This window comes from Elaeis guineensis, chromosome 11 (assembly GCF_000442705.2).
Source record: "Elaeis guineensis isolate ETL-2024a chromosome 11, EG11, whole genome shotgun sequence".
In the NCBI taxonomy this organism is placed as follows: Eukaryota; Viridiplantae; Streptophyta; class Magnoliopsida; order Arecales; family Arecaceae; genus Elaeis; species Elaeis guineensis.
In genome coordinates, this window is record NC_026003.2 from 116,604,843 (window position 1) to 116,628,687 (window position 23,845).

At 38.7% G+C, this 23,845-nt stretch overlaps 3 protein-coding genes and 1 long non-coding RNA gene across 4 annotated transcripts; all 4 read left to right on the forward strand.

The window, feature by feature from the left end:
* The first annotated feature begins 4,391 nt into the window (after positions 1-4,391).
* Positions 4,392-7,247, forward strand: LOC105053967 (uncharacterized). Its single transcript, XR_833532.4, has 3 exons — positions 4,392-5,351; positions 5,428-5,850; positions 6,716-7,247. It is a non-coding gene; the product is annotated as an uncharacterized lncRNA (long non-coding RNA).
* Positions 7,248-9,084: 1,837 nt separating this feature from the next.
* On the forward strand, positions 9,085-10,552 carry LOC105053966 (uncharacterized). The gene is made up of 2 exons (XM_019853704.3): positions 9,085-9,756; positions 10,198-10,552. The coding sequence occupies exons 1-2, from the start codon at positions 9,562-9,564 to the stop codon at positions 10,237-10,239; spliced, it is 237 nt and encodes a 78-aa protein (XP_019709263.1). The 5' UTR covers positions 9,085-9,561; the 3' UTR covers positions 10,240-10,552.
* A 1,175-nt stretch (positions 10,553-11,727) lies between these two features.
* On the forward strand, positions 11,728-14,970 carry LOC105054331 (probable transcription factor MYB58). The gene is made up of 3 exons (XM_010935828.4): positions 11,728-13,156; positions 13,333-13,570; positions 14,291-14,970. Exons 1-3 carry the CDS (start codon positions 12,876-12,878, stop codon positions 14,792-14,794), a joined length of 1,023 nt encoding a protein of 340 aa, XP_010934130.4. The 5' UTR covers positions 11,728-12,875; the 3' UTR covers positions 14,795-14,970.
* A 3,946-nt stretch (positions 14,971-18,916) lies between these two features.
* On the forward strand, positions 18,917-21,172 carry LOC105053965 (uncharacterized). Its single transcript, XM_010935322.4, has 2 exons — positions 18,917-18,957; positions 19,064-21,172. The coding sequence occupies exons 1-2, from the start codon at positions 18,917-18,919 to the stop codon at positions 20,871-20,873; spliced, it is 1,851 nt and encodes a 616-aa protein (XP_010933624.2). The 3' UTR covers positions 20,874-21,172.
* Positions 21,173-23,845: the final 2,673 nt, after the last annotated feature.

Consider the following 23,845-nt stretch of genomic DNA (forward strand, 5'->3'; position numbering starts at 1 on the left):
TTAAGGGTTTAATGGGATTAAAAGGATGGAGGTCTGACCTTGGCTCCGACAAGGTGTTGAAATCCAGCTCCCAGCACGGCCACGGCAGCACGATGTTGAAGCCTCCGCTCTCTGACAATAAACTTTAAAACCCGAGAGAGAAAAAGAAAATAGGGAATGGGATCCGGAGGAAAGGGATTCAGAGGATCCTTACCCAAAACGACGAACGGTGATGGCCAAAGACAGGAAGACGACGATGACGATGAGGGAAGATGGAGAACTGGTGTCACGAACCAGGGACAGAACATGCCAAATGGGGAAAACAAAAGATCTGTCGATGATGGGGGAAGACGATGATGGCGGTTGGTGGACAGAACACGGACCAGGGATGGAACATCTACTTCGACGAAAGATGACTTCGATCGACGATGGCGACGAACGACTTTGACAGGGAAGAACTGAAGATGGAGAAGACAAGAGGAAGAGGGAAGAGCGGAAGTCTGAAGAGGTGTCGAGGCGATGGGCTCAGCCGACAACTGCTTAGGGCTCTTAATTAGGAAAAAAGGGGTTTTTCGATCAGGTTTTACGAAGGAATGGAGAGAGGGGGGAGGGCTATTGAGGGTTTTTGCAAGGGAGGTATGCGGAGTTAACATACGATCGCTTCACCGGATTTCTTCCCCTGGAACAAGGACTCTGGATCAGGAGTCTGGTTGGAATTGGGCCTTTAATCGAGCTCAATTTCGAGCCCGGGTCGTACTAAAGGTCCGTCCGAGCCCGGCCCAAAATTAAAATGGCCCTATTTTATTGGTCTGAGCTCAGCCTGGATGGTTTTAGGCCAAGCTCGAAGTCCGATCTGAAGCCAGCCCGATCGGATGGGTCTCAGGCTGGCCCGAGCCCACTCCCAGCCCTAACGGAGGGCCGCAGAAGCCACTGACACCAGGGCATAGGTCGAGGGGGTGGGGGGAGGGGGGCGTGCGCAGAAGCCCACGTGGGGCGGTCGTCGGGGGGTGGCGCAAAAGCCACCGGCATCGAGGGTGGGGGGGCTATGGTCGGGGAACCGCGGGCATGCGGGGTCGGGGGGGAGGCCGATGGTAGAGGAATCACAGGCACTGTGGGGGACTGGGATGGGGAGGTCGACGGTGGAGGAGCCGCAGGGGCCAGGGGAAGAGCGGTGGGGGCACGACACAAGGAAGAAGAAAGAGAAAAAAATTAATAAACTATTATTTTTTAACAAATAAAATATATAAAAATAATAATATAAAATATCTAAAATATCTTTTATAATAAAATATAATAACAAAGCATCATAGCAAAATTTTATATTATCATAGTGCTGTATTCTTTTATAATAAAGTAGTATTACATTATATAAGTGTAGTATTCCTTTATAATAATGCAGTGTTGCTTTATTGTATTATATTAGTATAGTATTCCTTTACAATAAGGTAGTATTATATTATATTAGTGTAGTATTTTTTATAATAATATAATATTATTATATTATATTATATTAATGTAGTATTTATTTATAATAAGATAGTATTACATTATCATAGTGTAGTATTTTTTTATTGTACTATTACTTTACAATAATACAGATTTTCTTTATAATAGTATAGTATAACTTTATAATAGTGTAGTATTATTTTATAATAGTATAGTATTATTTTTATTATAGTATACTATTATTTTATAATAATATAGTATTACTTTATAATAGTATAGTATTGTTTTATAACTAGAAGGGCAATTAGATCATATTATCCTATTTTGATAATTGCTTTTAAGTTATGTTTTAAATTAGGAGGATTTTTACTTAAAACTTAAGTAGATAGCTACTTTTAAGTTTAAATTCAATTAGATATTTCTCATTAATCTTTTTTTATTTTTTTACTTATAAAAATTATTTTTATTATTTAAAAAATAAAAATATTTTTTAATTTTAAAAAAATTATTTTTTATTGTCATTGCCAACACCACATCCTCCATCATCATCAATGGCTCCCGTGCCATCACATTACCTTCATTGCTATTAAGAATGATAATTTACTCTACTAAATATTTGATCCAATCTGATTTTAATAAAATAAATTTTATTTAATCTATAGTGGATCCAAAATGGATATGTGTATTATGAAGCAAAATTCTTTGTACACTGTCTGCAGTATAGAAAATCTAACGTGGAGCGCATCACTTCATTCTACTGGACTACATAGCCACTACTTTCCAAATTGCATTTAATGTTTCCGATATTATAGCATCCTGTGTTCAAATTATGACTTTTTGCGTAGGATGTCATAATTTTTTCATAAAATGTCATAAACAGAAAAAAGTATTTTCGTCATTGAAAAAATCTCATGATATTCTGTGAAAAATTATGTCCTTTTCTCTTTATAATATCATATAAAAAAGTTATGACATCTCGTGCAAAAAGTTATAATTTCAATGTAGAATGCCATAATATCGACATAGAATGTAATAATTTTTTTAAAAGAGGAGAAGTATTTTTGTCATTCAAAATTTTAAATGATAAAGTAAAATTGAAGGTATTAAATAGATATTAAATGTACTATAAAAAATGATAGCCATGTGATCCAATCAGATAAGATAATGTACTCCACGTTAAATTTTCTACACCGCAGGTGGTGCACAAAAAATTTCTTATATCATGAAATTCATCCCAAATTTGATTTGGATATATAATTCATTATAAATCTTATTTTTAGGCTCCAAAAAAATTTTATATATAAATAATTATTTTTTATTGTCTTACCTGATCTGATCTGCCAACCCCAGCCTCTCTGGCTCCACCGGTCCCACTTGCCTCAGCTGACTGTACTTATCTTATCCCATCCCAAGGTGATATAGAACAGGTATGGATAACGACCTAACCCACTTATATGCAGCTAATTGTCATCCATAACCACTGGCATCATCTCCACTGCCGCATCACGATTTCCTTTACCAATTTCACCAATGGATGTCGCCACAATTATATTTTAATTTTTTAAAAATAAATTTTTGTACGAAATATATTTATATTTAAAATAAAATTTTATTTTTATTTATAAAAAAAATATAAAAGATGAAAGCCTTTTTAAAATGTACATCCGGGGGTCACACCCATTAGTACTGGTGAGGGTGTGTGAGTCCGACACTTTGATACCTCAGCTTCTGTGAGGCTCAAAGTCAAGATTTTTGGCTGGATCTGTTGGGGAAATCCATATACTTAATTGGGGGCGAAATAACTTGAGAGGTAACGCTACTCAGACAACTCGGATTCCCGTTTCCCTGCTTCCAAGCTGAGGGTGCAACCATTGATGTTACATGGGTAGACCTTTTAAATTTTTATTTTATAAAAAATACAATTTTGTTCTGTTTTACAGATGCAACGAAAGGCATTCCTCAAAGTTTATAAATCAACAACCACATGAATCCGCACAGACCAGAAAAGCAAAACAGCGAGGAAGCTCACCTTTGGAATGAAAATATAGGTACCATCCAACTCAAGCAACCAGTCTACTTGTTGGCTACATGATCAGTTGTGTATTCTATTTTGAAGATAATTTTTGAAAATTATTCAACCTCTTTTTATCATTTTATATTATACAATTCTTTGTAATATGTATTTTTAGTACTCTTCTTCAGTACTATAATCAGCAAATATCACAATTGGTATATATGTTCAACCATTTGTCCCTTCTACGTAGTTTTGTTGTCACATAATACTAATTTAATGATGCATCACTCTAGATCCATAACTGTTGGTTGTATAAAATGTGGGGGGATATATAATGCAAATGGAGCTGCAAATTTTAGTTTAATATATGATAGTGATTTAGAAGATTATTATTGATAGATTGCACATTTAATCTTTTAAATATCTAGACTTGAGTTCATACTTTAATAAATTCACTATTTCAATATATTTTTTCTTTCCCATAATATTTTTATAAATATTTAAATTATTTATATATATTAATAAATTTCTGTTTACATAGATGGATTGATACTTCTTTTGCATACAGTATTATAAATTATTATTTTTTTTGTATATATATGTGCTGGACTAATTGAGAGAAGATATAAAAAAAAAATTTATAAAAGTATAGATGTAGATAATAAATTTGTAAGGATATATATGTAGAAAAAAAATTATGAGAATATACATGTAAATATTAAATTCATGAGGGTATAAATATAATTTTAGATATTTATAAGATATGTATGTATAAAATAATTATAAAAATATATATAAATAATAAATATGTAAGATATACATATAAATATAAATTTAAAGAAAAAAGTAAAAAAAAAAAAGACTGGGACCATTTTTTGGGGCCAGGCCTATGCCCGTCGTCGCACAGATGGTTCTTTCTAAAATATCAGCCGTCTGATATGATGTTCCCTCATCCCTCTCTTTTGTTTTCCTTCGCCTTCACCTTCCTGGTTCTTACGGGAATGAGGCAAAAACCCCGGAGAAGGCTAAAACCCTCCATTTCTTCTTGTCCCTTCCCCCGTCGCCATTCGCTATGCCCTTCCTCCCGTTCTCCTCGTTTTCTTCTTCTAATGAGAAACCGAACCCTCCCATCGTTCCTCCTCCTCTTCTCGTGCGTCTTCTTCTGCTCCATCCCCATCCCCAGGCGGAAGAAGCTCATGATTATCAAAAGTTGGTAGATGTTGGTGATAGAATATGAGTTGAGGTTTACAAGTTGTACGGTTAAGGTAGTTTAGTTTAAAAAGTCCCTAAGGAATTAATGTTTGGGGAGATCAAGGGTTGGATTGGTTTCATCTGGTAGAATTTCTGCTTATTTAGAAGTATAGTAGACTGCAGATTATGTTGCTTGTGATTATCCAATATTTGTCATTGGATCTATCATGTCCCGCAAGTATAGTTCCTTTTTGTATATGCAAAGCAGCAGAGCTACAATTATCAGCAAATATTCCTTCCTCTCACACAGTCTCTTTCAGGTCTTTGGGTTTATCAAGTGTCTTGCTTTCCTAAATTTAACTTCTCAATTTTTGGAGGTTCAGTGAAATAAATCCTTTTCCTAATTTTCAGAATAATCACTGAGTGGAAATATTCCAAAATCATTTTATTCTTCTCAAAGACACCTCTAAACATTCTATTGCTACATTCTTCTTATGATAATTTGTTAGTTTGAGGAAAAGGAAGATAATTTGCTTATTTTGGTATTCTGGAATTTTTGGTTCTTGCATTCCAATTCTCATAATTTTCTTGTTTGCCACACCCAATTGTTCTGGAAAAGGAGACAGCAAAAATTCTTCTGCAAAGTCCCATTTAAAAAAAAAAAAAAAAAAAATTCTTCTGCAGAAGTTGAGAATAGCTGAGTCTGGTGTTTCTTCCACAGGTAAGGATCATTTTTCCCCCATGAAGTTTATTTCCCCATGAATCTTCAAGAAAGATGAATGTTTGTGTTGGAACAGGAGAATACCAACCAGGCAAAAACACTTTCATCTTTGTATGCAAGTCTTTTTACCAAAATAACTCACTGAGTAAGGAAGGAATATGGTACATACAAATTGAATCAGCTGGAAACATCAAAAGTAGTCATGCTTATTGCATGCTAGATGGCCTGACATGCTGGAAGCATAGATGTCTCACCACAGGATTTGCTTGAAGGACTGCAACGTTACAGCGTAAAGGTCAAGGTGTTGAGCCTCGCCAAGCGGCTCCAGATGGCCGGGGATGTGGATCGTGGATATCTTATCCTTTCATGAAGCTGCTGGAGCTTTGCAACCAGAAGAACAAGTCGCCTGCACGGCACAAGAATGAGAGTGAAAGGAATAAGCCAGACTCCCAATTCCAATATCAGCATTGCTTCGAATCCTGCTGGGTTATTGTTGTAGGTATACATTTCTTGCCGGTGGTTTGTTATATATAAAGCCTCGTGGCCCCTGAAGTGATGCATATGTGGATTCCACTACCAATTTATCATAGTGTTTGGTTCCTAATCATGCTATTCTTTTTCCTCTCTTGCTATTTTGCTCCAACATTCCTATATGTCTAGTTCACTGACCTTTCATGCTTTTGTTGGAATATTTGCAAAGGCATGGCAAATGATGCCTTGTATAGAGTGGGTTCTACATGCTGGATCAATGGGAAGTAGGCTTGACACTTGCAATTTTTTTTTTTTTTTAATGTTTCTCATTGGTAAATCACCTCCTTGGTCAATGTATCAATTGTGAAGTCATTTGCATAATGTATAGCTAGGATCTGTTAATACTACATTAGGCAGATCCATTAAATGCTGAATTATATTAAGTTTGCTTTGCATGACAAGCATGAATTTGCTTTGCCTGCAAGTATTGGATGAGCTAAATCTCCTGTAGTATCAGATGATCTGCCCTTTCCTGCTATCTTATTTTCTTTTCTTTTGCACAACGTATGATGCCTGCCATGTACATAATGAATTTCTAACAGAACTGTTTCTACCAGTTAATGCTTTGGAGAAGATTAAAAAAAAGTCATTTCATTTTAGCCGTGAAGGAATCCATACCTGACTGTGCTCCTCATGCAACAACCAAGCATATCATATTTGTCATAACTTTTTTTGGCTATTGGGACCTATGGTCCACAAATGAATTATTCTTTGCTTAAGGGTGGGATGAAGATGAAAGTGGTGATGCACCAAACCATAATTTAATGTTACATTCTCTGTAGGTTCATAGTTTGGACCTCCTTAAAATTAAAGTGCCTTCATTTTCTTTGCAGTTTCTGCAGGCTGGTTAATGGATAGCTATATGTCAAGGAGTCGATCTGGGTATTAACTTTTCTAATCTTCAGTAAGCTGAGATCGTATTTGCATTTTATTTCTTTTATTTGGACAATGGATGAGATCATTAATTTGTTATTCTGACTCATTTACTTGAACAAGTGGCATCACCTATCTCATCTATGATTTGGGTGGTGACACAGATACAGTGACAACCACTTTGGTTCAAGCAGTCTACATTCATTGCTTGCGTTTGCTTTAGTCTTTTCTGAGTTCTCTTTTCTTCCAAGTCTTAATGGAAGCTTCCTGGTCCTGATCCTGCATTGATGATTGGTTGCAAAGCATTAGGAGCTGGAGTAAGCAACAATTTATCAGCAAGCAAGAATACATCATCAAACCTATCTGGGACCGGATAAAGCACAGATGTCACTTCCCATTTTTTGATGACAACTTTGGATCTTTTCCTTCAAATAAGCTGAAGTATTTCTCTTGAATCTATCACTGGATAAAATTCTTGTGAATTTCCAAAAACACTGCTAAATTTCTCAAGTTATACCACTATGGTTATACCCGCGGCACCAAACATTATATGTTAATGTTTTAAATCTCTACCATTATAATACCAACTTCAGGGATGCATCTCTGCCCTGGAGTTCAACTCCACTGCTTTCTCTACTCCAACCCTCGAGGCATGAGAATTGCAGGTGCTAAATACTATTATATAATAGCTACTTATCCTCTTTATAATGGATTTTGACAAAGGCATATAATTGTCACTTCGGAGGACAACCCTTCTGGTGGGTAACTATAAATTACAAGAGAATAAGAACATACAAAAGTGGAGCACCGAGGTTGTAGGACCACCTAACTTGTGGAGCACCGAGGTTGTAGGACCACCAAACTTTCTTTTTGGTGAGGATAACGTAACTTCTCACTTTATTTTGGTCCCATGTCAAATTTCTCCTCTTCTTGTCTCACCTTTTTAGACTATAGATGTATTAAATCTAACGGGAGAACTTAGATTTTATCCAGAAAAAAAGAGAGAGCTGGTGAGATTAGACACGTGACGCCATCACTTTATGTGCGCGTTGCTGGAGCAAGACACTAGCTACAGACTTTGCCGCTCATTTTATTGCATTTAGACATTTGTGAGATATTTGTGACAGTAACTTCATATAAGGCTCACATAGTTCAGTGAATCATGAACTCCAAGATTGGCAGCCCCTAATTCACATACACAAAATTTTAGAAACCTTTCAGTCATATGTGTGAATACATGCCTTTGGAATTTGGATGAGTGAAGATCTCTCACATCCACTTGTGGATTTTTTTTTTTTTTTTTTGTAGGATAGATATTATGAAAAGTTGATCAATTTTTTATGGATCAACTTATCCATATTTTTATGTATTTCAAGATGGATAAATTACTTTTCATGAATAGTATTTATTCATGAAATAGAGAAAAAATCTTATCTATTTAAAAGATAGTTAAATTATTTTCTTATCAGCCAAGTAGATATTTAATGTTATTTTTAAAATATTCCATACTCATTTTTAATGTCTTCATTATCCAATATTCAATGATTCGGTCATCCATTTTCTGTAAACTTAAAAAGCATAAAGTGTATTATAAAGGATATGGATAAATTTTAATAATTTATTTAAAAAAATAATAATGTAAAAAAATGAATAATAAATTTTGAAATCATTTTTTATACATAAAAAAATATGAATAAATTATATATATATATATATATTATTTAAAAAAATATTTATCTGTAAAAATATAATTTTTTTAAAAAATATAGATTATCCTATGAAGTGAATCCTAACTCCTAAATAATAAATAATAAAGAGATCACATGTTTTATTCAAAAAAAAAATAAAGAGATCACGTAGCAATGATTAAATAGATAGTATTTTAATCAGAAATATAAATAATTTTGGTTAGGAATCATTAGATGCATGTCCTACAACATGATAAATATCCCATCCCTGTATAAATTGGATAAGGCTTGGTATTTTTCGTGGTTTTGAGATGATGGGCCTGCCACTGAATGTGACAGGACAAACATTCTTTTTGTAATAGTGAGGAAGCAGCAGTAAGCTCATCAACTCTTGGCTATTTCGCAGCAGCAACAAAAAGAAAAGGTTACCACGATGACCTCCAAGTTTTTGTTGCTATCTAAAGGACGAATATAAAGATTTCCACATCCTCTTTGTGCCAAAAAAAATAAAGATTTCCATATCCTCCACGCTGGAATTTTTTAACCATTTAAATATACTGATGTAATTAAAGTAAAGTCAATCGGACACCAACCTGTCAGGGATTTTGAAAGTAGAACCATTAGTTGATGCCCCAACTGCTACATGTCCCATCAACCATTCAAGAATTCAAATGAAAAGAGGAGTTTAATCGATGTTTCGGCGATTGCAGCGTACCGGTCGGCGATATCTATCCCAATTACGGGGAATCAAACCGAAGAATAGTTTACTGTTCAAAAAAAAAAAAAACCAAGGCATAAATCAAAGAGGCCAAAAAATAAAAATGGACTGAAGAAGTCCAGAAAATATCTGGTCTATTCTCTCAGAAACAAATGGTAAAGTATCAGACAGCCTAGTGGCTCCCATCGTGCCAGAGATGACATCAGGAATGGCAATCATAATCACTGGTCGTTGGGAAAGAAGGTAACCTCGCTGGTCGGTGATCAGACCTCAGTTCCCTCCTCTCTCTCAAACTGGAACCCTTGACCCGAGGAGCCGAATTTCGTCATTCCTCAAGGGGAACATCTCTCTCTCTCTCGATCGATCGATCGATCGATCGATCGATCGAGGGGGTGGCGCGATGGAGGAGGAAGGATGGAGGGAGAGGGGGGAGGAGAGGGGAGGTGGTGGTGGTAGGCGGCGGCAAGCTCGGCCAAGCTGGGAGTGGGGATCACATCGTAGCCGGAAGAGTGGCACCGTGATGCCCTTCAAGGCCTTCTCCATCGCCACCCTCTTCGTCGGCGCCGGCGCCACAGCTGTCGCCTGCATTCATACGGTAACTTTACCATCACGTCTTAGGCCTCTCGATTCTTTCTCTGGGGAATATTTTCAGATAAACCCCTTGATCTACCATATTTTCGGTCGAATATTTTCAGATAAGTCCCTTCATGAATCAGTATTACCGTTATAGCCCGTTCCTAAGAATATTTTCAGTTGAGCCCCTTCACGTATTCAGGATTATCGTTACATTACTTCAATTTTTGACTGGAATATTTTCAGATAAGCCTCTGCCTCTTCATAAATGAGTATTATGCCCCTTCATTCTTTCTCTTGGGGACATTTTTAAACTCCAGATTTTTCCTGGGAAAATTTTAGAATAAGCCTCTTCAAAATTGATCTTGCCGTTCTACTCCAATTGTTCGCTGGGAATATTTTCAGATAAACCACTTTAAATATCACTATTTTTTGATAAATGATGATGATGGATGGTATATAGGTGGATGACGTGAAGGAAGTTGGTGCAGGCATTCGGAGATGAGGGGGAGCTCGTCCGAGCGAGACGAAATAATCTGGCCCTTGAGGCATTTTGTCTGCAAGGAGAATGCGAACATCTAACGATCTTGTCGTCTCTCTTAACGATTTTTTTTTTTTTCTTTCTTTTATGTCTCTTAACGATCAACATGCTGTGGTACTTGAATACACCACTCATTGATTTGTAGGACTTGTCGGGGATTTAAGTTTTAACTCTTTTGTTTAAGGAAAATTTTGGAGCAGCTTGGTGCAGAAGGTGCCTTCTTGTAACTGACTATATATCCCTTTTGGTTTAATTTACAGGGATTCATAGACAATTATAGATCGTGTCAAGTAAAACTTACTGTGTTTGCTAACATAGGACGTGTTGGCATACCTTGAGATTAAGCATTATAAACTGCTATTCCGGAACTTCAAAGGGATTATGCTTGATTGATCTGTGGTGCAAAATGTTGAAGGGCATTTCATGTTGTTAGATGATTTAATAAGATTTGATTAAGATTTAAAAGGCTCAAGTCATAATATGATCCAAGTTGAGATGGTGATGAGACACGGTCATTGCCAATGGTTTGCTACGATGCTCCTTTAATAATATTTTATTATAAAAAATATTTAATATATTATTCTATCATCATTGTTTATATTTCAATATTTTTTAATCTTTCTTGTTCTTCGTAGTTTTTTTTGTCACTGCTTGCCTTCCCCTACCCGTCTCCCAACGGCCGCATGCCGGCCCCGACCCTCACCCACCTCTCCGTCGCTTGGGCTTGCCATTGCAGCCATTCCCTTTCCTCCTTCGCCCACTTCTCCGGTGTTTGGGCTCGCCATTGCACGTCGCCTTCCATCTTCCTCCTCTGCCCATCTATCCGCTACTCGGGCCCGTCGCCGCAACCATTCCCTTTCTTTCTCCTTCTTCACCCACCTCTTCACTGATCAAGCCTGCTACTCACCTCTCCATCACCATCACTTGCTTCCCTACCCCTTTTCTCCTTCTGCTATTCGGCTCTGCCACATGTCGAGCCCCAACGAGAAAGGATGGCGGTCTATCGGGGAAGGAGAAAGGAGGAAAGAGGGAGGGGGGCAGGATGGTGGGGAGAAAGGGCTCGACTTCCAAAATACTTCACAAATTTTTTGATTTTCGGATTACACTTGAAATTTGAATTATTTACTACATCAATTATCCACATGACGAGTTAAAATTGGTTGCTGATAAATTTATCACAATAAAATGATTAAAAGAGATTTTGAAGCGTTGTAGCAAAATCTTTATTGCCATCATCGCCATCACCTATTACAACAATACTCTATGGTGCAAATTGCAAAGTGGTGAAGGATAATAATGTCTAAGATCATCAGATTATGATAATGATTGAGATATGGATTTGATAGTCAAGGCAACACTAATGTTTATGCTCAATTTGGTTTCGACGCTACGGAGAGGACCTGGTCTCGCCTCTATAAGATGGAGAGTCTACACACCAAAGTCATGTGGTACGCGACCTCAAGCCATTAATCAATTAGTTGGAGGAAGTATTCTTTGTCAAAAAAAGATGGGGTTTTAAAATGCAAAACCTAAATGGAAAGCAGATGAGGGGTCATAGATATCCCATTCGTGGTAGTTTTGCTGCTCCTCATGACTAGAAAAAATGTCATATTCTATTTTCCAACATGTAGACTAAATATCAAAAGTAAAAGTAAAATAATCATCCCATCCCTGCGATCTGCAGTGTTGCTTGGCATCATTGGCAAGAAGGTCTATGCTTGTTATTCCCTCGAACACCCACAATGTAGAAAAGATGGCCTGACTTTAGTTAAAGCTGTTGTGAAGTTATAATGGCCATTATTTTAAATCTATTGCTCAACCTTGGCTTTATAACTTCCAACAATAGCTTAAGCTATTCACACAAATGTGCACTCCTTAAGAGATTTCCAATGGCTTAAGATCTTCTAGGAGCCGATCACATACATACTTTCAGCCAATCTTGGTGCATAGATTTTAATTTAATGGCCGACATTTCTGTTGGATGAATATAATAATCGCTAGATATCAAAAATTTTTATTAAATGCACCAAAGACCTCAAAATTGAATCTTGGATCCATCAGAGTTTGAAATGATGGGAAGACTATTGTTCCAAATTGCTTTGGACTTGACCAAACAGATAAGCAAACAGAGAAATATAGCAGCATCTTTCCAACGAACCATCACTTTCTTATTGAGAAATGACAAATCTTAACTTAATTAGATGGAATAGAATCGAGATGAAGACAGCGAGGGAGCTCTAATTGCACTCTCGTTCATGGGTGGAGCCTACCGGGTTTACCTTTCCCCCGAGAAGATATAGAGAGAGAGAGAGAGAGAGAGAGAGAGAGAGAGAGAGGCCGACTTATTGGGAGGACGGTTAGAGGCTGGCGGTTAAGGCCTTGGGGGGATAGTGGGCCAGGAATTTGAGATAGAGATTTTTTTTTTTTTCAAAAAAAACATTAGAAAGCTATTAGTGGCGAACTTATTATTATTATTTTTAAAATTTTAAAATCTTGTACTCTCTCTCCTCTTATTATAGGCGAAGGCCTATGTGGTGCTTGTTTCTAAATGGTCCCAAAAAGGGGAGAAAGGAGTCTGGTGTGTTAATGGTTTCTTTCCCATGATAGCAATGCAAGGATCCGGTGGAGGAAGCCAGTGTACTGCTACTAGTAGCAATCACATTAGTAGCGGTGGTAAGACCAACGGCAGAGCGGAAGGTGGAGGAGGAATGGTGATGAGGAAAGGCCCATGGATGGCCGAGGAGGACGAGATTCTAATAGAATACGTTCGAAAGCACGGCCCCCGTGACTGGAGCTCCATTCGATCCAAAGGCCTCCTCCCTCGCACCGGCAAGTCCTGCCGCCTCCGCTGGGTGAACAAACTCAAGCCCGACTTGAAAACGTATGACAAATAATTACTTCATTCTCTCTTGCTAGAATTTATGGTTTTGAAACTTAGATTAGTGAGTTATATATATCCACTTCTTAGTTTCTCTTCTTCCTTCTTTGCAAGCAATATCATGTAGTGATGGCTAATTTTGAATGGTAATTATTACTGGTGGTGACTGCATGGAGAAGTGGGTGCAAGTTCTCCCCGGAGGAAGAGAGAATTGTGATTGATTTGCAGGCGCAGTTTGGGAACAAGTGGGCGAGGATAGCAACGTATCTGCCAGGGAGGACGGACAATGATGTGAAGAATTTTTGGAGCACCAGGCAGAAGAGGCTGGCGAGGATTTTGAGGACACCCCTGCCGTCGAGATCGAGTAAGAACCATGGAAAGGTGCCCATCTCTTCTCATGAAGTGGCCCATTTGGAGGTAATAAGACTGACTGCGTTGCATTATGGAGTTGCAGGTTGTGTTATGACTTGCAATCTTGGTGTTATGTCTGTAGTTGGAGTTGATGAAAATGGGTTTTTACTTGGTGGATTATTTTGCACAAATTGCTTTCTTTCTTCAATTGGAGAATGGATCTAAAATAATTTACATGGTCAAATGCAGCAACTGTCTTTTTCTGAATTATCTTCTGTATTTCGACAGTTCACATATTCCATGAACTATTCAGTGATCATTGATGGATTCTTCAAATACAGTAAATTTTTAGGACCTCGTTGGTATTGCTTTTTCTGCTTTCGTTTTCAAAAACCAAATAAGAAGGATAAACTAGACTGAGCAATATATTTGATGAAACCCAAAAGTTTTTGCAATCTTCCTGAATTCTTCCCAAAAGTTTGGTGAGTTTCGCCCTCTGTTTTCTTCTTTCATTGGAATTTCAGTCTTCATGAAGAACCGAAGTCTTCCTGAAGAATAAATGATCATTTTCTTTAGACCAGAGTGTTGCAAAACTTGACCTCAACTCTCAGTAGAATTATACAAAATGTCTCGTATGGACTCGATATTGGTTTTAATTTTTTTTGGGTCCTTTATAATATTTATTGTTGGCACGTATCTTCAGCACTAAATAGCTCATATTGATATCTAATATACGGCCTGTTGTTTGTTGCTGGCATTTTTTCTCTTCTTTTTCCTTGTACTCAGGGCCCCTCTCTGGATCTGATTTTACTTGAGGGAGATTCTTCCAATGGCCAATGCAGCCAGGCTGCCTCAAAGATGGCTCAAATGCCAGATATCATGAACCCAGTGCCGCTCAACCTTGACACAGCCCTCCCCCTGCTTGAACCAGCCATGGAGAAGGAGCCTCGCCTGTCGAACAACCCACTGCCACCACTACTACTGTCCTTCGACCGCCTCCCGCACCCACTAATCGACCTCCCACTCCTGCAAGAGGATGCCTCTGAACTCTTGCCCAGCTACAGGGATGTGAGCTTCCCAGATGAATTTGCTTGCTTGGAACCTTGTCCATGCATGCCACCACCTCAGGGGCTACCATTCTTTGGCTTGGATGCTGAGCAAAATGGCATCACAAAGGTGGACAAGTATCCAAGGACACCTGACTTCTTTGAAGACTTACCATCCGACATGTTCGACTACCTAGAGCAGCCGCCGCCGCCGCCGCCACCGCCTTCATCTACATCATGGTAGTGTGTCTTATGGGGGAGCATTTGGATTTTCAGAACAATTAGATTTCTTTGTTTCTTGAAGGCTAAAAATTGTGGTGTAGTGAAGACTATTGGTATGCTATATTCCATTGGAACTGGATTTGAACTGGACCACTTGTTGGTCTGTATTGTACTGATTTTATTTAAGACATGCATGGTATTGAGTGGGTTGCTGCTTTAAAAGTGGCACCTCTGATACTTCATAAATCATGAAGGACCTGGAACCGGACGGTCTGAATGCAGACCCAAGAGGCTGGCAGAGTTTTGATGAGATCTGATCTATTAGTGCTAGTATGATCGCACCTGCTAGTTTGATGTGACTCGAACTTATATCATTATTGGCAGTCACAATCCTATAAATGGAGTTTATCGTCACCAGATGCGCATGAAATTGATGACAGTTGTAATCTGTTAAGGAGCAACCAATAACTTTGCAGAGTGACAGAAAAAAGATGGGAATATTGTTCCTAGCAAGACTTCTGCTCCCAACTCACATTCAAATACTGCAAAATATAGGCCGCCTCTGCACAATATCTACAAGTTATAACTTTTATCGAATGATGAACAACAAAATCTTTGCTTCCTTAAAAAAATAAAAGGATTTTTCAACACAACAGGGAACTTTTCTACAAAAAAACGACATTCCTCAGAGAAATAGGACTTGGGATCAGAAGAATTTCATACATCAAAGTTTGCCTTGGCTCAGACAAAAGTGGGAAAAGCACAGGACCTATATTATCTCCACATTCTTTCATAATTTCATTGGCACTTGGTCTGGCCTGCCCTGGATTACCTCAATGGCACCATATGAGGTCAACATCATCCAAGAGAATTGTAGAAGAATCAATGCCAGGTCCACCTCGATTCTCTGAAGTCGAGGTCTACTCGGCTGACTATGGAGTTTCTCGGACTATACACATCAGAGTCTCTCTTGATTGGAGGGCTCTGTTGTGGTTCTAATAATATGGGGATACCAATAGTCCCACATCGGTTATGAGTCAAGAGTGACTCGCACCTATAAGGAAGGAAAAATTCTTCTCACGTGAGGCGCTTTTTAAAGGACAAAACTGTGAGTCCCATGGACCAGAGCGGACAATATCTCACGTGACGGGCCGAGTCTTTATCCGCAACAACCACCATCTTCATCTGCCACAGTGGACATCTGCATCTGGCATTGTGATGATCATATGAGAGCCAAAGACAGAGGTATACTTCCATTAAATTTCCATCAGCTGCTGCACAGCCCTGAGACAATTGATGGGATACATATAGCTTCCCTCATGCATTTTCTTTTCTCTACTTCATAGAAAGCAATGTAGAATTTCAGAAGCATCACCATGCTTATAAAGCATGTGTATAGCCCGTGAAGTGTGCAGCCTTAATCAAATGCCATGGTGGTAGTACTTCTGCTAAAGAACATATTAAGACTCCATTATCATCATGAGGCTCTAGAAGCTTCCCTTTACTTTAACCACCATCTAACTGAAGAAAAAAAATTGTTAGCACAAAACCACAAGCAAGTGAACAACCGATCTTAATTAGATAATGCACCGTCTGAAAATAATCATTAGAACGAACAAGGTTGTCATAGGCATTTCTGTATGAGTTCTTTTTAAGTGAACAAGCACATGGAATCTCATTCCAATAGCATCAAAGCTTGGGAATCAGTTCGATAGATTTCTAAGCCAACTCTTGCACTTTCAAGGACTCAATTAACAAAGTGGCTGTCTAAGAAAGTATATGTGCTTGGTCACTTCAGCTTTGTTTGAAGAAGATACATTGTCCATCTTTCTTGACTACATGTACTTGAATATGAATTAAGGGACTGTCTAGAGTGGATTGGATAGTGTCATCTGACATTATGAACAACCGAATATTAGAGCAATCTTTGAATGCTTATTTTCAAAGCTTTGCCACCATTTCTTGTTGCAAAATAAGTGGCTTTGACAGTGTCATCAAGAATCAAAACATTTTTTTTCAACGAATTAGCAACTCTCAGATATGTCATAGATTGCCATTTTGATCATGAGGAAGAACTGAAACATTCTAGTTGCTCGGCCTGTTCATGTAGTTTAAAAAGATGAAGCAGTAAGATTGACCAAGTAATTTGTAAGTTGTGACACAATTTTAAGAAAGCTGTTGTAATCGATGACCTTCATCAATTATTCGCAAGAACCACCAAACTAGATCATGTTGTTTTGACAATGAGGTTTATTTTTTACTTTCGTTTGTTAGAATTTGTGTATATATAAGATTTCAAGATGATAAATTGCTAGTGGCTTCCAACCTTTTCAAATGGAGGAAGTCCCTCATATGATCGACAGCGGGCCAGGATTGTGAGTCAGAAAGCACATTTTTATACATGCGTGAGGAATATGTCATGCCTTGGTCCATCAATGGTTTGTTGCGTGGGTCCAACGCCATTCTGCAGCAGTATATAGAATTCACCAAGCGTACATAATAAATTCCTAATATGAGCAAAAGTTGAACACGTAGTTATCTTTCAGTTTAACTTTGAATGGGTCTGAACATGGTTATTGGCAAGCCCTTGGACCTTGAACTTATGTCTGTTTCCCTATTTTATTGTGCTGAATGCATATCTTGGTAGGAAACTCCATCAACATAAAGATCCCCATGCACAAGCATCTAATTGTAATCTATTACCATAATCTATGATCTCAAGATCATTTAAGCCACACAAGTTCCATGCAAGTACTTCTTACATATTGAAGACTATTTAGCATGCTAAACAAACACAAAACATCCTATATAAAAATCTCCTGTAAGCATTCAGACACTGTTCTTGGGAAAAAAAGGAAAAAAAAAAAAAAAAAAAACATATACAGCTTCCATTCTTGAATGCTTTAAAACAAGGAATACCTATATTTTTAAGAATTTCTCAGTAGATCCTCCTCCAAGACTGGCCTTTTGCACATTGTGATCGACATATATGTCCACAAGACAGAAAGCTTTTAAGAAAGCTTTTTTTTTTTTTTTTTCACATTGTGAGATGTTCTTAATGAGTCCTTTTTCTTTCTGATAGTAGATGTTTTTAGTTAGTTAATCACATATAAACAAAAGAAAGAAAACATTTTCTTGAAGCAGATGTTTGCAACATACATGGTGGATCCCACTTCATTTTCAAAAGAGGAGCATAAATTCAAACTAGTTAAAGAAACTAAAGACTGCGTGAGAATCGAAGAAGAGCATCCGATATTCTTCCCCAAGACCATGAGATAGGCAATGAGTAACTAGAAGGGAAGCAAAAGTAGGACAAGAGAAGGAATTAAAGCCACCAACGTCAGACCCACATATCCCAATGGCCGAAGCTAGCGTACGCGCCCCAAAAGAAGAATCCAAAGCGTATCCGTCCTCTTCTTTCAACCTCTGTCTTGCCCACTAACACAATAATACCCTGGTTCTCTCTCCAAGGCTCCTCTTCACTCTAGAACTGCCTAAATATGTTCCTTTATTCCATTTTTTTTCTTCGATGGGAATATGTTCCTTTATTCTTCTATGTGTTTTTACTGCTTTAGGGAATTCTAGAGGTTTAGACAGCCCTGTCCAATCTCTTTATAATAACCGAAATCTCCCTCATCTATGAAGGGTAAAATGAGTCAATTACCAACCAAAGGTATTTAGCGGCCATAAACACAAAATTGTAACTTATATGCCAACCAAATATGAGCACGATATTGAATAGCTCAATCCATACTTAAGCCAATGTAGCAATCCTGCAGTATTACATCTTATTTCTTAGCATTTTATTCTGAACACGAGTCGTATAATTATACATCTTGACTTGGTTTTCAATTGCAAGGAAGTTACATATAAGAAATTGTCAACAATTATGCATGAGACTGATGACAATGATATATCAGTGGACATCAAAAAATTTCATAGTAGTTTACAATCAAAACTAAGTGATGATATCGTGGTACAACAACCAACCAATGATATCTATCACAAGTTCATCATAACACTTTACACAGTCCTTTTAATTTGTCAGTTAATAGAGCTTAGTCGTATGCCCCCATCCACAAATACATATTTCACAAGAAAAAGTAATACTAGTGAGTCAGGTTGGCTCATTTTGCAACCTCAGATGTCAAAACTGTCATCCCTCCCCAAAAATTGTGTTAAGATGTAATAAATAAAACATCAGAGATGGTTTGTTAACTTCTAAAATGTTGTTAACTTATGCAGTATAATTTTCCCATTGCCAAGAAGTGTACATGGAGTAATTTATTAGTGAGGTAGGGTACCCAAAGCAAATTTCAACAGAGCTGAGGGCATCTTTGCATTTTCCACCAACGGTAACAAAAGCGGCAGGCCCCCTCTTTTTAAAAACGGCAGCCTCATCGCTTCTCCTCAGCCTATTGCCTTCTTTCCCTCCACTCTTCCTTCATCACCAAGTCTTATCCACCTCCCTCCTCTCCTTCACCTCTTCTCTGGCTTCTCTTCATCCCAAAAAAATAGAGAGGGAGATCAAAACAAAGAACAAAGAGCAAAAGAAGAGCCTCAAATCCTCCACTTCAATGGCAGAGCCAAATCCTACCCTCCATCCATCAGAACTGCCAACTCCAACGTTTGGAACGGCAAAGCCACATGACCAGCATGCCTCAGCTAAATTCCTCTCCAATTTCCTCTACAAAACCATCTTCTTCGCCATCTTCCTCACCCTCCTTCCTCTTTTTCCCTCCCAAGCGCCAGAGTCCATGAACCAATCCATCTTCGCCGGAAGCTGGGAACTCCTCCACCTTCTCATTGTTGGGATAGCCATATCCTATGGTCTGTTCAGCCACCGCAACACTGAACCTGAGCTTGAAAAGGAGGCTGCATCGAAGGCCTACAGCCCCCAATCTTACCTCTCCCAAATCCTTCATGTCTCTTCAGTCTTCGATGACTGCGAGGTTGGTAGCCCACATAGGCCCCTTGATGAGAGCAAAATCCAGACTTGGAGCTCACAGTACTACGGAAATTATCCTGTGGTTGTGGTCAAAAAAGATGGCACCAATGTCAGCAAAGCAACCAATAAGCCTCTGCATTTGCCCATACGAAGCTTGAAATCATGCGCCCAAGACTCTGGGTTTCTTGATTCTTGCGATGAATTCACCGATGGGCACTCTGGTTCGGCTAATGGAATTGAAGAGCCTAGAGTTTTTGATGCTCTGAATTCTAAGAATGAAACAAAGGGGAATGCTAGTGCTGTCCTTCCATCTCCTATTCGATGGAGATCGAGATCAGCAAGAATGGAGGTGAAGGATGAATTGGCGTTGGGTACAGGTAGGTCCCCTCCACCACCTTCTTGCTCTCCACCTTCCAAGATTCCATCATTCCGCTCTCCGATGACTCACACCCCCTCCTCCACTCCACCGAAAAGGCTTTCTTCTTCTTGCACACTTTCCCCGGCAATGAGGCCCAGCAGCAGTGAGGATATGGGAAGGAAGAAGAGCTTCTGCAAGTCTACTCCACCCCCGCCACCGCCACCCCCACCTCCATTTCTTGGTCATTACAGCTATTCACCCATCTCAGAAAAAAATGCTGTCATGAAAAGTTTTAAAGATGAATTGAAGGATCTAAGCAGAAGGGGAAGGGAAGGCTTTCAGAGTGCCAATGTTTCTGGCTTTGATTCTTTGATGTCGGCACCAAAACCGAGGAACCATGCTGAAAGCTCTTCAGTTAGAAGGTCAGTTAGGACAGTTAGACTACAGGAAGTTCATGGTGCAATGGCAGATCAAGGAACAAAGACTAGTGCGGAGCCATCATTTGGCTATGAAGCACACCAGCTTTCGCCAGCCCCAAGATATCAATCTGAAATCAAGAATGAATTGACGGAGAAGGTGATCATTTCCTTGGAAGATTCAGATAGTGATGATGATGCTGGTGAGTCCTCTGATGAAGAAGTTTCGAACTCTGTGGCAGAAGCAGGACCAGATGACAGTGAAGTTGACAAGAAGGCCGATGAGTTCATAGCCAAGTTCAGGGAACAAATCAGGCTTCAGAGAATTGAAGCAATCAAGAAATCCAGTGGGCAGCGAAACCTTAGAAACCCAAAGTAGTTTTATACGTCTGCTCCTGGGACATTGATGATGTTTACATGTTATTGTCTATGATGCTTTCTTTTCTCTTCTTTTCTTTTCCTGCAGCAGCAGTTCTCAAACACCTACCTAGCTGAATGAAGATTCAAAATTGGTAGATCTTGCCCTTCATTCTCTTTTTGAGGCAATTCTGCCTTTATCATTAATGTCACGTACTTGAATTAGATTAACGAAGCATGTGATTAGCTTGATCACTATGCAACCCTTGTGCTGAAGACTAGTCTATTGTCATTGCCTTTTTTTCTCTACACTGCACTATTCTCCATGATTTGATGTTGCTAATGGGAAGTCTAAAAATATTAATCTACCCAGAATGTGATGTTGAAAGCATTCTGTAATCAATTCGTATAGTGGATGCATCGGTAGTTCTTGTTAGTTTTCGTCCGCATCACATTGTATTTTTATTGGAATGGTTTCAAAACGCCACTAGAGTCCTCTAATATCAAAAAAGGAAAAGAGCTAAAAAATGAGAAGGTTCTTGATCACTTCTTACTATTAGAATATTAAGATTTGATGCCTCGAGATTTGATCCACATTGAGCCCACGGTGAGGTTTGCGATGAAAAACGGAGTCCAACGAGATCAAGAACACCCCAAACGGAGCTCGGACGGAGAAGATACGTACTTTTGAAGTCGGCACGCAATCCGAGGTGGCGGAAGACCGCCGGCGGGCCAGCGGCGGTGCGGCCGCAGGTGGCAGAACGTCGTCTAACGCGTACGGCACGGCCTAGCGTGGGGCGCGCGGCAAGGCCCGAGCATGCATGCGGGGCACGGCTCGGGCCGCGGCCCAGGCCCAGGCGCCGCTGGGCCTGGTTTTCCCAGTCTACCATGGACCGGGTGGTCCACGATCGGGTCTGTGGACCGCATGGACGTTTTCCATGCATTTCGCGAGGTCCATGGCACTATTTCATGGACCGACGCGCGATCAAAGGGCATGGATGGCTTGCGGTCTTGATCCAATGGCTTGGGAGTTATTTGGATTGGTTTAGGACTTCTAATCATGATCTAGTTTGTGTTTAAGGCCTTTAAAAGGCCTGTGTCTCAACAGAGAAGGCAGTGCGTGGCTAGGTTCTTCATGAGATCGTGCGGAAACCGAAGAATAGGAACCCAAAAGAGAAGAGAGAGTGTTGCTCCATGAATTGATTTTGATGATTACAAAATATTTGAGGGGGGTTACTAATAATTTTGGCTTAAAAAAAGATTTATTGTATTTCAAAGATCAAATCACAATTTTATCAAATTCTGATTTGAAAGCCTCAAGAGCAAGAACAAAAGATTTGTGATCTATTGGAGGCAATTTTATATTTTTTGGATATATATTTTGAGAGAAAATCAAGTTTAAAGAAAAGGATCGACCCCCCGGATCGATTCCTGTCCAAAAGGGCTAAACGGCATGCTATTTTTGGCTGGCACACCCAAAGGAGACGATCCCAGAGGTCGACCTCTGTAGTTTGCGCAAGCCAAAGATACAGAACAGTCACTTTCTGTTCTACACCATAGGGATCGACCCCTGTGCAGGGGACGACCCTATGAGTCGACCCCTGTGACGGAAAATCTCCGTAACAGTTAGTTTTCAGCTCGTTTTGGCCATATTTAATAATTATTTAAAGCTCTCCAACGACTCTAAAACTTGCCCAGATTTCTCCCCACTATCTATTAAAGATATAAAGACACTTAAAGGAGGGAAAAAGAGAAGAGATTGAAGCATTCATTTTCAGCCCTAAGCAAAAAGCCCTCTTCAAGCAAAAGAAGTTTTCATTTCAAGTTCACCAACCCCTCAAGAGCTCATTCAAATCTTCAATAACCTTGAAAAAATTCAGAAAAACTTCTTCCTTATTGTGTAAAGTGTATTTAAAGTTTTATTTGCTTATTAAAGGAGCTAAACTTGTATTTCTTTGTCATTAACTCTTATACTCTGTTTTTGTCTTAATTTTTAGTTTTGGAAGGATTCCAAAATTTGGATAGGTTGATCCGAACCTTGAATTGGATTGTATTGGGTTGGTTTGTATCCGAAAAATAAGTGTTCTAGTTTGGGATAGCTAGAGTCGGAGGTACCGACATTGTATTCTTATTGAATACGTTTTAGTGGATTTAAATTTTCAAGTAGGAGCTTGGAGAGTGGATGTAGGTGCAAGGTTGGCATCGAACCACTATAAATCTTGATTGTTTGTGTTGTGTTTACTTGTTTTCTTTCTAAATTTTTTTATTTTCTTGCATTCTTGCATCTCATTTCTACACCTTACTTAAATCACTCACTACATATAACTTGCTTATTATTACTTAATCCTTGTGGTTCTAAATTAACTTTGAAATTTTAAAAACTTAATTCACCCCTCCCTCTTGGGTTGCATAGCTGGGCAACAAGTGATATCAGAGCTCGGTGCTCTAGCCTTACTTTGATTTAACCATCAAAGAGCTAAAGATCTATGGCGACTCAAGTTGGTGCTTCACTAGCCGACGGACAGTCCACAAACCGACCTCCACTTTTCAATGGGTCAAACTACATCTATTGGAAAGCTCGGATGAAAATTTTTATTCAAGCACGTGACTATGATATTAGAGTATCATAGTTAATGGACCACACACACCTACTAAGATAATTGATGGTGTAGAATCAATCAAATCCAAAAGAGAATGGGATGATGTTGACAAGAAAATGGCTCAACTCAATGCTAAAGTCATGAATGTTTTATATTGTGCTTTAGATGCTAATAAATTTAATCACATTTCAACGTGCATGTCGGCTAAGAAGATATGGGATAGGTTAGAAGTGACACATAAAGGCACTAATCAAGTTAAGGAATCAAAAATTAACATGCTTGTGCACAAATATGAACTCTTTAAAATGGAGCATGATGAATCAATAACTGAAATATTTACTCATTTTACGGATATTATTAATGGTCTAAAAAGTCTTGATAAATCTTATTCTAA